The 12463-nt window shown below is 38.9% G+C and overlaps 1 protein-coding gene across 2 annotated transcripts in view; it reads left to right on the plus strand.

Annotated features, from left to right (window-relative positions):
* LOC107581916 (serine/threonine-protein phosphatase 2A 55 kDa regulatory subunit B beta isoform-like) overlaps positions 1-12463 on the plus strand; it is a 78273-nt gene that overhangs the window by 63756 nt on the left and 2054 nt on the right. For both annotated transcript variants that reach the window (XM_016267603.1, XM_016267604.1), the window contains exons 4-7: positions 1180-1292; positions 10112-10289; positions 11432-11596; positions 12273-12442. In XM_016267603.1, coding sequence (XP_016123089.1) covers positions 1180-1292; positions 10112-10289; positions 11432-11596; positions 12273-12442 — 626 coding nt within the window. The remainder of the gene's footprint in view (positions 1-1179; positions 1293-10111; positions 10290-11431; positions 11597-12272; positions 12443-12463) is intronic.

Genomic DNA, 12463 nt, shown 5'->3' on the forward strand with positions numbered 1-12463 from the left:
TAAAGAGACAAATAATATGCTAAGATATATGCGGTTTTGCATTGTGTTACAGACCACAGAGTACATTCATAATAAAAAAAATGTTTCTTGAGCAGCAAATCGGCATGTTAGAATGATTTCTGAAAAATCATGTAAAGACTGGAGTAAATGGCTGCTAAAAATTCAACTTTGCATCATAGGAATAAATTAGATGCGAAAATATATTAAAATGGAAAATTGTTATTTTAAATTGAAATAATAATTCACAGTATTATTGTTTATTATATAGTTACGCAACTTATATAATTACTGTTACTGTTTTTAATGTATTTTGCTCAAATAAATGCAGCCTTGCTTGAGCATAAGACACTTGTTTTTAAAAACAAAACACTTACAGATCCCAAACTTTTGACTGGTGTGGTCAACCAGTTTCACCATAAACAAAAAAACAGCCAAGTCAAGTCAAGCCACCTTTATTTATATAGCGCTTCATAAAGTACTGATCGTTTTAAAGCAGCTTCACAGTGATAAACAATAAAGTAGTGATTCTGCCTTGCATACAGAATTCAATTCTGCTGAGAGTGAACAGTCATTATTCTAAGCTATGTTTTTCGGGTTAACAGCATGGCATTGCTGGTAAACCAGCAATAATAAGCATAAACCAGCTTGGCTTACTTCATAATTTAAAGTGCAATAACACACATCCAGCAGGATTTTAACATTTCTCAAGTAGCGAGTGTCTATGTATTTATTTTGAATATTTATTTAAATAATTACTAGTTGGCAGAAATCTGAGATCTGAAATTATACATTTTTCATTTATGTTGTTTACAGTGCCTATTTGAGCAGTTAGGCTGCTAGAGATTTCTGCTGTGTAACTGCAGCCAATTAAAAGTAGCAAATCCTTCAGACCCAAACTCGCATTCATCAGTTTTGCAGAGATAGATGGCTCTCATGAAGCTATAGTCCTGTTTTAGGACACTTCAGAGTGGTCCAGCATACAGGCAGCAGCACGGTCCAATCAGGTTAATTGGAAGACATTGATCTTATTTGATTTAACTCCTGTCTGTTTTGTTGTGCTAGCTATGTTCACTCTCTTTACTGGCCCATTTCCAGTGGATCTGCTGATATTTTCTCTGCCCCTAACCTTACAAACACTGCTTCCACGTTACACATTGTCTCGCATATCTCTTTTACCAGATAAAACTGTGAAGCTATGGAAAATCAGCGAGAGAGACAAACGACCGGAGGGTTACAATCTGAAGGATGAAGAAGGCAGGATACGGGACCCAACCACCATCACATCTCTGAGGGTAAGCAGAGTCTGTTTAAAGAAAAAGCTTTTTTGCGATGTCCCTTGTTCAGCTTGGACACCTTTGTTCAACCCTTTTCCTGGAAAGCCAATTTCCTGAAGAGTGTAGCTCTTTAACACATCTGCTTAGAGGTTTTGCGTCCAAATATGCCTACTTCCATAATATGCAGGGAAAAAAACATGCCAAAAGAGCAGTATGACCAGAAAATAGGTGGAGAGTACCCTGATGACCTACTACTTCCGCAAAGATTAGGAAGTGTGCATCTGGTGAACACTTTACTATCCCATGAAGCCACAGGAGAGGAGTTGTGAATGGCAGTGAAGCAACTGATGCTGGTAGGTCACGGGACAGTGACAACATGGTGGATGTATTCTACCCATATTTGTGCTATGTAGAACATGCTTTTTAACGTTTTAAATCAAATGCAGTTTGTACTAGACCAGTACAAACTAATCCTGCTCCTGGAGGGCCAACATCCTATAGAGTTTAGCTCAAACCTGCCTGAAGTTTTGTGGCAGAGGTCCTGAAGACCTTGATTAGCTGGTTCAGGTGTGTTTAATTAGGCTTGGAGCTAAACGCTGCAGGACAGTGGCCCTCCAGGAGCAGAATTGGACACCCCTATATTAGACAGTGTATGATTTTGGATGCAGCTAGTGATCCTCAAGACCTTGATTAACTGGTTCAGGTGTGCTTGGAGCTAAACTCTGCTGGAAGGTATGGAAACCCCTGAGCTATTTTCTTAAATGAAGAATGTCCAAAATCTCCAAAAGGTATTGAGTGATGTGGTTCCTCCCATTCCCGTCTCCTTCTCCCCATGCGGTCTCCCCAAGCATAAGGAAAAGGGAGTCTTAATCTGTTGGCTCTAGTATGTGAAGGAAAAAAATAAGGTCAAGCACTGTTGTAATTTGGCAGCCATAGCTTCCCCAGTGGAAGTGGGCACTCCTGGCGCAGCAGAGGAGGATTATGTGTTGGAAGATGGAGTTTCATATTCATATCTCGCCAAATACAGCTGACAAGGTAGGGGGTTTGGAGTACTTTGGAGGCTTGATCTCATCAAATGTTTGATGGCTGTTGTTAAAGGTGTGAGAGTGCAGGAAGCCTGTGCATCTGTCAATATGGACCCACGGGAATATACCCTCCTACATACAAGTGGAACGTGTCCAGAGTGACCTGCTGCTACCGCTGGGGGCAGCTGATAAATGTCAAATGTTAATGTTGTGTTAATACTGTGGTCTTCTCTCCTGGGAATCATTAGATTGATGCCAGGCAGGATCTTTTTTGCCATTTTTGGCAGCTGCCCAAGAGACATTGGGTAATTGATTTAATAATTTCCCCCATTTTTCTATGATTTTATAATATTTGTGCGAACATCATATAAATTGCAAGACCTCCCTCCTAATAGTTTTTAAGAAGGTCTTGGAAAGTATGTCTTGCCCCTTTTGTTTTCTGGCAGCTGATTTGAAGGTTGTAAATGCCGTTTTTCTCTCCAAAAAATGACAATGATTACTAATGTGATATTGATTTTTTACAACAGTTCAATAAACAAGAAGTTAATTAAGAGACTTGCGCTTTAGACACCATATTTCCTGTTTTTGCGCTATTTCGACAACAAAAAATAACTCCAAACACAACCACAGCGCTGTTTTGCGTCTCTGAGCAACATGACCGTGTTTCGTTCCTGAATGAATCAATCGTTTAAATGATTCGGTTCAATCGCTTTGACTCACTTATTAACAGTGACTTGCTGCCACCTACTGGCGGTTTTAATTTCACATTCAGAGTATCTTTTATTATTTAAATAATTTCAAATATCAGTATTCAAAAGATAATGGGCACTTTTAGAAAAAAAAAAGCTTTATAAAAGTCAAAATGCCCATCAAATGTAAAAATCAGTTAAAACTTATTGGAAAATATTGATTTCTATCAGTGTGAGCTGACCACTGCACAGAATATGAAGAATATCAAGTCAGCTGTCCACGGCAGTCCTTAAGATACCAGCACAATAACACACTCAGCAAAATATCATCTAATTATCGTTATCGATAAAATCCCAGAAAATATTGAGATATTATTTTTTGTTAATATCGCACACCCCTACCCTGGAGTGGGGCATTTGAGGAAAAGTGTAATTGAACACTGTAAATTACACATTGCTTTGACTTGTCGGATCCATGACATGGTGTTTAGCAAATGTGCTCCTAAATAATGTTCTGTGACTCTCAATTAAATAATGAGTCATGATTCATGAATTACAATTGCAAACATGAATGAATTGCAGTTTATTAACTGCAGATCAAAAGACCCATGCAGTTTTCCTTTTATCCAAATACCTAGCTGCATTAAAGGATTTTTCCTGTTTGAGAATTCAGTAATTATGATATTGATTTATCCAGCAGTCATCCACTCAGAAAGATGTCAATATTCAACCCCAGACTCTAATCCAGTCATCGCAGAATGATGCCTTATTTTCTTCACTGGGCTTGGATTGACCCTCACATAATGGGTGACTTGGGAGGTCGATGTAAAATCGCATTATGGGAGCAGGAGATGTAATTCTTAGATTTCACTGAAACATAATAAACTATCCAAAGCGTATAGAAACTGTTAATGCCCTGTGGGGCCTATTATTGCCAAAAGAACAGATTTCCAGAATGAAGCTTGAAAGCTGGAGGATAAGAAGCAGCGGGAATTAGCATAGATTTGACTTTTGTCCAAACCGAAGGAAAAAATAAGAGGTCTTGGTTATTACATTTGGATAAAAGATTATGAATATTTTTTTATTTAATTAGAATTACATACACTTCTGAATCAATCATCACAGACTCAAAAATATCTCTTTAAAAAAATTTTTTTTATCCATTACATTTTTTTGGGTGCAAAGACATGTATTTACTGCAAAAGTAAATAGGGTCAAATCTGATTTCATGTTGACTTCAAGTGGAAATGTGCATGTAAATATTATGGGTTACCAAATCTGGGACAGATCCAGGTGTCTTGATCTGCATCCTATTAATTTAGCCTCGATTTATGTCTCTCATTCTATTGAGAATACAGTAGACTGGTGGCTTTGGATAGGGGATATATTTAGGAGATTGTTCTTGAGGCGACTGTAATATGTTCAGGGCAACAGTTCCATCACCTCCTCCTTAACTAACACTGCAGCCCACTGGAGACTAGAGCTGGAAGAGATGAAATCCTCTCCCAAATGTGTGTGTGTGTATGTGTGCGTGCATGCACAAAAGCAGGGCATTTATCACTTTGCACAGACTGAGCAGAGAGGAGAATGAGATAAAGGGGGAGGTAAGGGTGGATCCCTCGCAGGGATTCCACAGGGTACATCTGCCCCTACTGCCAGACTGTTATCCAGCGCGACGAGGGGCTACCGAGTGTTTACTGCCTTCATCTGCGTCTGCACTCCAAACACGAGGGGATTCACCCTGCAAAATTGTTTCTGCCGGGGGGAGGGAGTTGTCGCTGTCAATAAAACGCTGAATTTGAGATATCTTTAGGAAAGCATGTATACTTTGTGTTTGACTCAAAAGACAAAAGAACATGTCAGCTAAAAGGATGTTTGGTTTTGTTTTTGTTAGGCTATGAAAAGCAGTCTTGTGGAGAAAAAAAAAGATAATTTCCTGGGACCAACAGGATGGCGCAATGGCCCAGTGCCAGTTTAAGAGGGTTTCATGGGAACCGTTTGTTGATCTCATACATATGTTTTTACGCTTCGTAAAACAAAAACATTTGGATTTTTATTATCATATTAAACTCCATGCAGTTAATTCGAGTCCTCGACTTGTTCCTTTTTGTATCGCTGCACTTATTTTCATTTTCTCATTTCAGACTGTCAGTCTGCACGTTAGTGGTGGGGATTTTCAGTGCCTCTTTCTGCAGGTTACATTGTTACACCAGTAGATGGCGACATGTGACTGTCTTTATAAGTGGGTCATTTAATCATTAACTCAACTGATTTGTTCAAAGAATCTGCTTTATTCAGGAATAAAACATGTGATTGAATATATGACTGGATGCATACTTCCCTACTGTATAGTAGGTGAAAAACTGAAAAACGTACTATGTCTGAATTCACAGCAGAAAAAAAGTACCCAGATGACACTGTTTCGAGTGAGATTCTGAGGTGCATATCCAATGGACACTTTAATATCTCATTCTATTCTGTCTTTACTATCTAGATTTTTTTTCTATCTCATGAGGCCATAGGAAAGAAGTTGTCAATGGCAGTGAAAAGACAAAACTTAAGTTGTAGGTCACATGACAATGACAACATGATGTCATACTACACACATTTATAGAGAATAGTTTTTTAACAGTTGCAAAGCAGGTATGTATTCAAAAGAAGTACCTACTGAGAGAGTATATCACTTTGGACGCAGCCATTGTGTTTATGAGTGAGGTGAGTCTACCAAAATTACTGCATTTGTAAATTTTTGGTAGATCGAAAAACATTGATTTAGTTGAAAGTTGTAAAATTTGCATTCACATTTGAATTTCATTATTTAAACATGTTTAAAGTTCTGTCATTAAACTCTGGCATAGGTCGATAGGTTCTAATTCCATCTGATATAACCCTCCACCTTCCCCAGCTCCACCTGTATAGATATGATACAGGGTAATTTCATGTACGAGTTGTCATGACAGAACTGCAGTCAGCAATCAATCAGTTTGACATTACTACTGTTTCATTCTAATCGATGTGATTTTTGAAGTTTTTAAGAAAGAAGACCAGTAGTGGACTGTGCTAAATGCCAGAACTGAACTACTTGAGTAACCAAAAAACAAAACAACAACAACAAAAAAACACTTACTGTTCAGCCCTGTTTTTCATTAGCATTTGAATATACAGGCACACTTTTTCAGTTTTCACTACCTGCTGAGACTTTGATTATATGTCAAAAATATGAATAAACCTCCACGTACTCTCTCAGAATCCATGCTGATTTATGATTTCCATACACACATAAAATCTGCAATGCTAAAGATATGAATTATGTATACTATTTTAATAAAGTGTACCCACATATACAAACGCCCTCTTATCATTAGTAAGTGAATATTCCAGCAGTCAAACTTAATTAACGCTTGATTGAGAGATAATAGCTTCAATCAGTCTCGATTGCTCCTGTCAACCGAATTCATGGCGCTATGCTCCATGAGCTAATTTTATTATTGAAAGCACATGTGGGGTAGTAGAGAACAGACCAGCAATCTGAAAGACCAAATTAGAGTAAATTTCTGTCACAATGCAGCAAATCTGAATTCTCCTAAAATATGCTTTTTCTTGATGGAAGCTGTAATTTTTTATTTCTGTTAAGAGTAAAATATTACCTGAACATTAAATGTGTGAGATTATCCCCACCAGAACACCTATATTTTTGAGCAGAATTATTTTCTTTTCTTTCTTCAGAGACCTGCTATTGCATATGTTTGTAAAATGAATTATTAGAGAGGTGAAGGCAGTAGAAAATGTACTTCAAACACATACATCAATAATAGGGAATCCCTCCCCCCTCCCCCATCCTCTAATGGAAATCAAAAGATGGAGTTCCCATGTGTTAGGTGATAATGACCTGCCTTGGCAGCATGTGCCCCTCCTCCACCTCCCACTGCTCGGTGATGAGCTTTCCTCGTCTCTGTAGTGAGTAGAACATGTCATCAATAATAGGGAATCCCTCCCCCCTCCCCCATCCTCTAATGGAAATCAAAAGATGGAGATGGAGTTCCCATGTGTTAGGTGATAATGACCTGCCTTGGCAGCATGTGCCCCTCCTCCACCTCCCACTGCTCGGTGATGAGCTTTCCTCGTCTCTGTAGTGAGTAGAACATGTCTGCCATGCATCTTCTGTCATTAGTGGAGGGCTGCGCCCATAAAAAAAACTTATGGGGAGTCAGACACTGACTGCGACGCAATAGCCCTCCTGTGAAGCACATGTAGGAACGTTGGCCCTTAGATTAGTCATCATTAAAGAGATAGTTGTCCTGTGCTCACTATTACCATGCTGCATTGTGGGAGCTAGACTCCACATGCCTTCAGATCTTGACAGTGAAGCTTGGGAGTCAGTTGGATCTAGGTGTGGGCAAGTAATTTGAGAACAAAAGACCACCTCATTTATTTCGGCTCCAGGAACTGTATTTGTTTTCATAGGAAATAACAATTATGTTGTATAGTTAAAAAAAAGAAGTCAGTCTGATGCTGATATTTGGAGGATTGTGTGGCTGATAATCCAAACAATTCCAGTATAGATCCATATAATTCCAATTTTGTCTTGGATGCTGATAAGCAGGATGTGTTCCAGCAGAGTTAGGGGCTGTTTGCACAGAATGCGTTTTTCCATTCCAATGCGCTACGTTTTCATTGTTTTTCTATTTGGGCTGGGCGATATAGCTAAAAAATGTATCAACGATATAATGATTCATATCGTTTGGTATCAATAATTATTGACATTTTTTATAACCCTTTTTAAAACAAAGAGCAATATAATTTTTTTAATTTAACCACTGCATTTTTAATTTACCAAATTTATTAAGACTACAGATATTTTTGTTTTGTTTTAACAGTCAAACAAAAAATACAATTTAAACAAATATCTCCAGTTCTTTCTTATGTTTTATATGCAGATTAAATAAGTCTTAAAAGGTTAGTTCACCCAAAAATGAAAATTAGCCCATAAATTACTCACCCTCAAGTCATCCTAGGTGTACAGGTGCATCTCAATAAATTAGAATGTCGTGGAAAAGTTCATTTATTTCAGTAATTCAACTCAAATTGTGAAACTCGTGATTATTACGTTTTGAATATGGATATTTTTCTTACAAAAACGCATCGATTCGCTACAGAAGGTCTTTGTTCACCCCCCGGTTTTTATTTAATTTGTTTTGGACTGATGCAATGCAACACCCGCTGAGTGGCATGAAACAGCTTGAAAGATCAAAGACAATTTTTAATATAACTCAGACTGGATTCGTCTGAAAGAAGAAAGTCATATACACCTAGGATGACTTGAGGATGAGTAATGTATGGGCTAATCTTCATTTTTGGGCGACACCCTTTAAGGAAACTTTTGTCTTGTCTCCCGAGGCCACAGGAGGGAGCAATGAGCAAAATAATGCAGTGCATTAAATTGTTTATTCAGTGCAATGAAATAACAACAGTCTATAAAAAACGTGCATAACGTCTAAATGAACATATATATAAATCAAATATAATTTCGTAAATTGCATAAACAATTATGAACAAAACAGCATCATGTATTTATGCATTGCTTAATACAAAGAGCCGAAGCGCCATTCACACAGATTGCATTTAAAAACATAAGAGACGCAGTGAAATGGAACAAATCTTCACAAATTCGCAACGTGTTTTCTAAAAGTTTAAACTTTAACTTTGCATGGCTACATCTCTTGTACGCGAGTGCAGCAGTCATAAAAATGCGCTGAATATGCATCTGTGTGAATGGCTTGGTTTCGGTTTTAACCTAATTAAGATCTTCTCTGCATTGAGCTACTATATTTCTCTAATATTTTGAATGCATAACACGGCAGTGGCGCGTCTCGTGGGCTAGACTAACAAAACATTCAAATGCAACGTCACTTACATCATCATCACCGCATCTCGTGCTCCACTGAGGCTCCCGGACGCACACATAACATTCGATTGCACCGTGTTTGCATTTTTTAAATTTTAAATTCGACTAATATACATTCTTTATTCAAAATCTCCTCATCACAGGCAGGCACACCACTCATTTCAGCATGTTTTTGTGGGCTGTCTGCGTCACTCATAGCACGTGCCTATATTGTGCGGTATATCGAAAAAATGTTCTATCGTTATCGATGAAGGTGTACCATCGATAAATACCGATACCGTTTTATCGGCCAGGCCTAAAAGTAAATGTGCTAGATGGATGTATATGACCGTTGTTTCTTTTGCAGCATCTCGCACACTAGCACCGGGTTTTTAGGACGCTGTGTCAAGTTAAAAGAGTTTAAACTTTTACATGCAGTGCTGCTCATCAATGTTAGTTCCAAAGCAATGGACCAATCACAAGACCCCGGAGGCAGCGCAAGAATTGCGAGCTTTTGTTTTATTTTATTTGATGGCAACATGTCGGAGGAAGCATTCTGCGCTGCGCTTTTTAGGTGCAAATATGTGTTCTGTATGAACGGCCCCTTAGAATACAAGATATAGTAACCGATCTGACATAAAACACCTGTTCCTGCTGAACCTAGAGAACCCATAAATACAGACTAATACCCTTGACAGTTTTTTTTTTTTTTTAGATTTATTTTTGGCATCTTTGCCTTTATTGTGATAGGTCAGATCAGACATGCCAGGAAGCGAAGTGGGAGAGAGAGAGGGGGGCAGGATCGAGAAAGGTCCTCAAGTTGGGATTCGAACACGGGACACCCGAAGCACAATGGCGCTGTATTTTGGCTCGCTGCCCACAAGGCTATCGGCGCCAACAACCCTTGACAATTTTATAAATAATATTATATATCACAATATAGCAAGGCATCTCGCATACAGGTCTAACACACATTAACTCTCACACAATTTAATCATTAATTCACCTGTCCTGTATGTCTTCGGGTTGTGGGAGAAACCAGAGTTCAGTTGGGACTTGAACCTGGGAGCTTCCTGTTTGTGAGAAAACAGTGATACACACTGAGTCACCGTGCTACAGGTGATGTTTTTAAGCAAATATTAAAATTTTTAGGAATGCCATATCTTAGTACCTACTGCAAATATTGTTCCCTTCGTTGTCTCTTTTTTTTCTAACCACGTGTCTTCCTTCTCCTCTCAGGTGCCTGTGTTGAGGCCCATGGACTTGATGGTGGAGGCAACACCACGTCGCATTTTCTCTAATGCTCACACCTATCACATTAACTCCATCTCGGTCAACAGTGACTATGAGACGTACATGTCCACGGATGATCTGAGGATCAACCTATGGAACCTGGAGATCACAAACCGAAGCTTTAGTATCCTTTTACAGTCAGATGGTTGATGACAATCTGAGATAGTTGCATGTCTGAAAAATATTGGGTCTCTGTTTTTTGTTAATGTACAAAAAGAACTTGGTTCATACATACAAATAACCAGCTCATCACCGGGCTTATTATAAGAGTCAGATTGTTCAAATTTAATACTTTAGGTAATATACCAAGTCAGCATATCTGATATCTCCTACCGGTTGACTATAGTCCTGCTACTTGATGGAAGAAGTGTTTGTTGTAAACCTTTTTTGCATCATATGTCACAGCATCTTTTAACTATTGTAAAACTGCAGTTATGCCCAACCTTCTATGGCTTATTGCTTTATTTTCCCAGTAGTCACTTTGTACCCAGACACAATAAATACTGACAGGCTTTTGTTACTAAACTAAGGACAAAAGGATTCAGCTAAACCACCAATCAAACAAACCCAATAAACCACCTGCAGACTGTCTCTGCTGTCACTTAATTCTGACAGATAACACCTCTGTGATGTACATTATGCCCATTACCCTTTATCAAGTGTCCTCCACTAATCCTGACCCCTGCTTCGCCGTCCCAAAGGTAAATAGTGTCCAGCTTACTCAGGCACGCATCCCCATCGATCACTATTGATTACTGTTCTCAAGGACCCTGCAGGGCTGAGATGGAGAGTCTGTGGACAGTCTGTATGGGTGGTTACGGAGCTGCTCAAGGGAGTCGGGGAGAAGATAAAGCCTCTTATTACCCAAAGGTCACACTGTAAATGTATGATCCTCGCAATGTGTATGTATGATTAATGTCATGACGAATAACCTGTCACTACCCAACACCAACAGATGGATGTGATTCTATATTTATGGCTCCTAGAGCTTTTTTTATCTGACTTTTTGATACAAGCGAATTCTCAAAGCGTAGATATCAGATTCTCCTGGGGGAAATTTAGCATGAGAGATTTTCTCAGTTGCAGATTTACCTTTGTAAGCGGGTTTCATCCAATCATTTGGGAAATGAAGATCTGACATAATAATCCACTATATATATATACTGTTGGGCCAGACGCATTTATCAAGCAGGACATTTATTGATGTAATGATTCATGGAGAATTTCATGTGCTAGGATTGTGGATCCTTCACTTTGCCTACTCAGATATTGTGGACATAAAGCCAGCCAACATGGAAGAATTGACCGAGGTGATCACAGCGGCTGAGTTTCACCCTAACCAGTGCAACACGTTTGTCTACAGTAGCAGCAAGGGCTCCATAAGATTGTGCGACATGAGAACCTCCGCACTTTGTGACAACCATTCTAAATGTGAGTTCACTTTAGTCTTTGGTTCTTTTGTTGGAACTTTGATTGAGATATGCTATTCATTTTCGCCAGCCAACTTATTGTAGCCATTAGATATTTTTCCTCAAGATCTTGGTTCAGACCAAAAAGGTTAAAGCCATTTTGAAATTTCAGTTGGGTTCACGACCAAATCTTCTAGAACCAATATGAGAATCAGTCCAAGAGAGACCCCTCAAGGCCCAAAACCAGATAAAGAACCAGTTCCAAAACACAGAGTTACTCCAAGACCTGTTGGTCCAAGAACCAGTGGGTGAATTTTAATGAACAGAGAGTTTGTACTTTTGAAATTGAAAGTAGTCCTCCCAAACATTTGGAGTTTGTGTCAAGATCAAACTCCCAAAAGACACTGGACACCTCTGCTATAACATAAATCATTTCAAACACTGAAGCACTTTATACAGTGGCTGTTTGGAGCCATGGGTTCCAAGCAAATTATCTGAAAAAAATGTGAAATTGCCATGGCGCCTGTGGTTGAGGTAATTATCACCCTTAAGATGCTGGAAATGACTGCAGTCTTATCTTAAACTGACCAAGATCCAGACCAAGACACCAAGTAATGAGATCCGGACAAATGCCATGAGATGTTTTAAGATCAAGACCTAACTCTGCACCTGAAATGCTACTTGTTTCTCTCCATCAGTATTTGAGGAACCAGAAGACCCCAGTAATCGCTCCTTCTTCTCAGAGATAATCTCCTCCATCTCAGATGTGAAATTCAGCCACAGTGGACGCTACTTGATGACCCGGGACTACCTCACAGTGAAGGTGTGGGACATCAACATGGAGAGCAGGCCTTTGGAAACTTACCAGGTATTGGCAATGCAGATTGGA

The sequence above is a fragment of the Sinocyclocheilus grahami genome, unplaced genomic scaffold (assembly GCF_001515645.1).
Source record: "Sinocyclocheilus grahami isolate Dianchi unplaced genomic scaffold, SAMN03320097.WGS_v1.1 scaffold39.1, whole genome shotgun sequence".
NCBI lineage: Eukaryota > Metazoa > Chordata > Actinopteri > Cypriniformes > Cyprinidae > Sinocyclocheilus > Sinocyclocheilus grahami.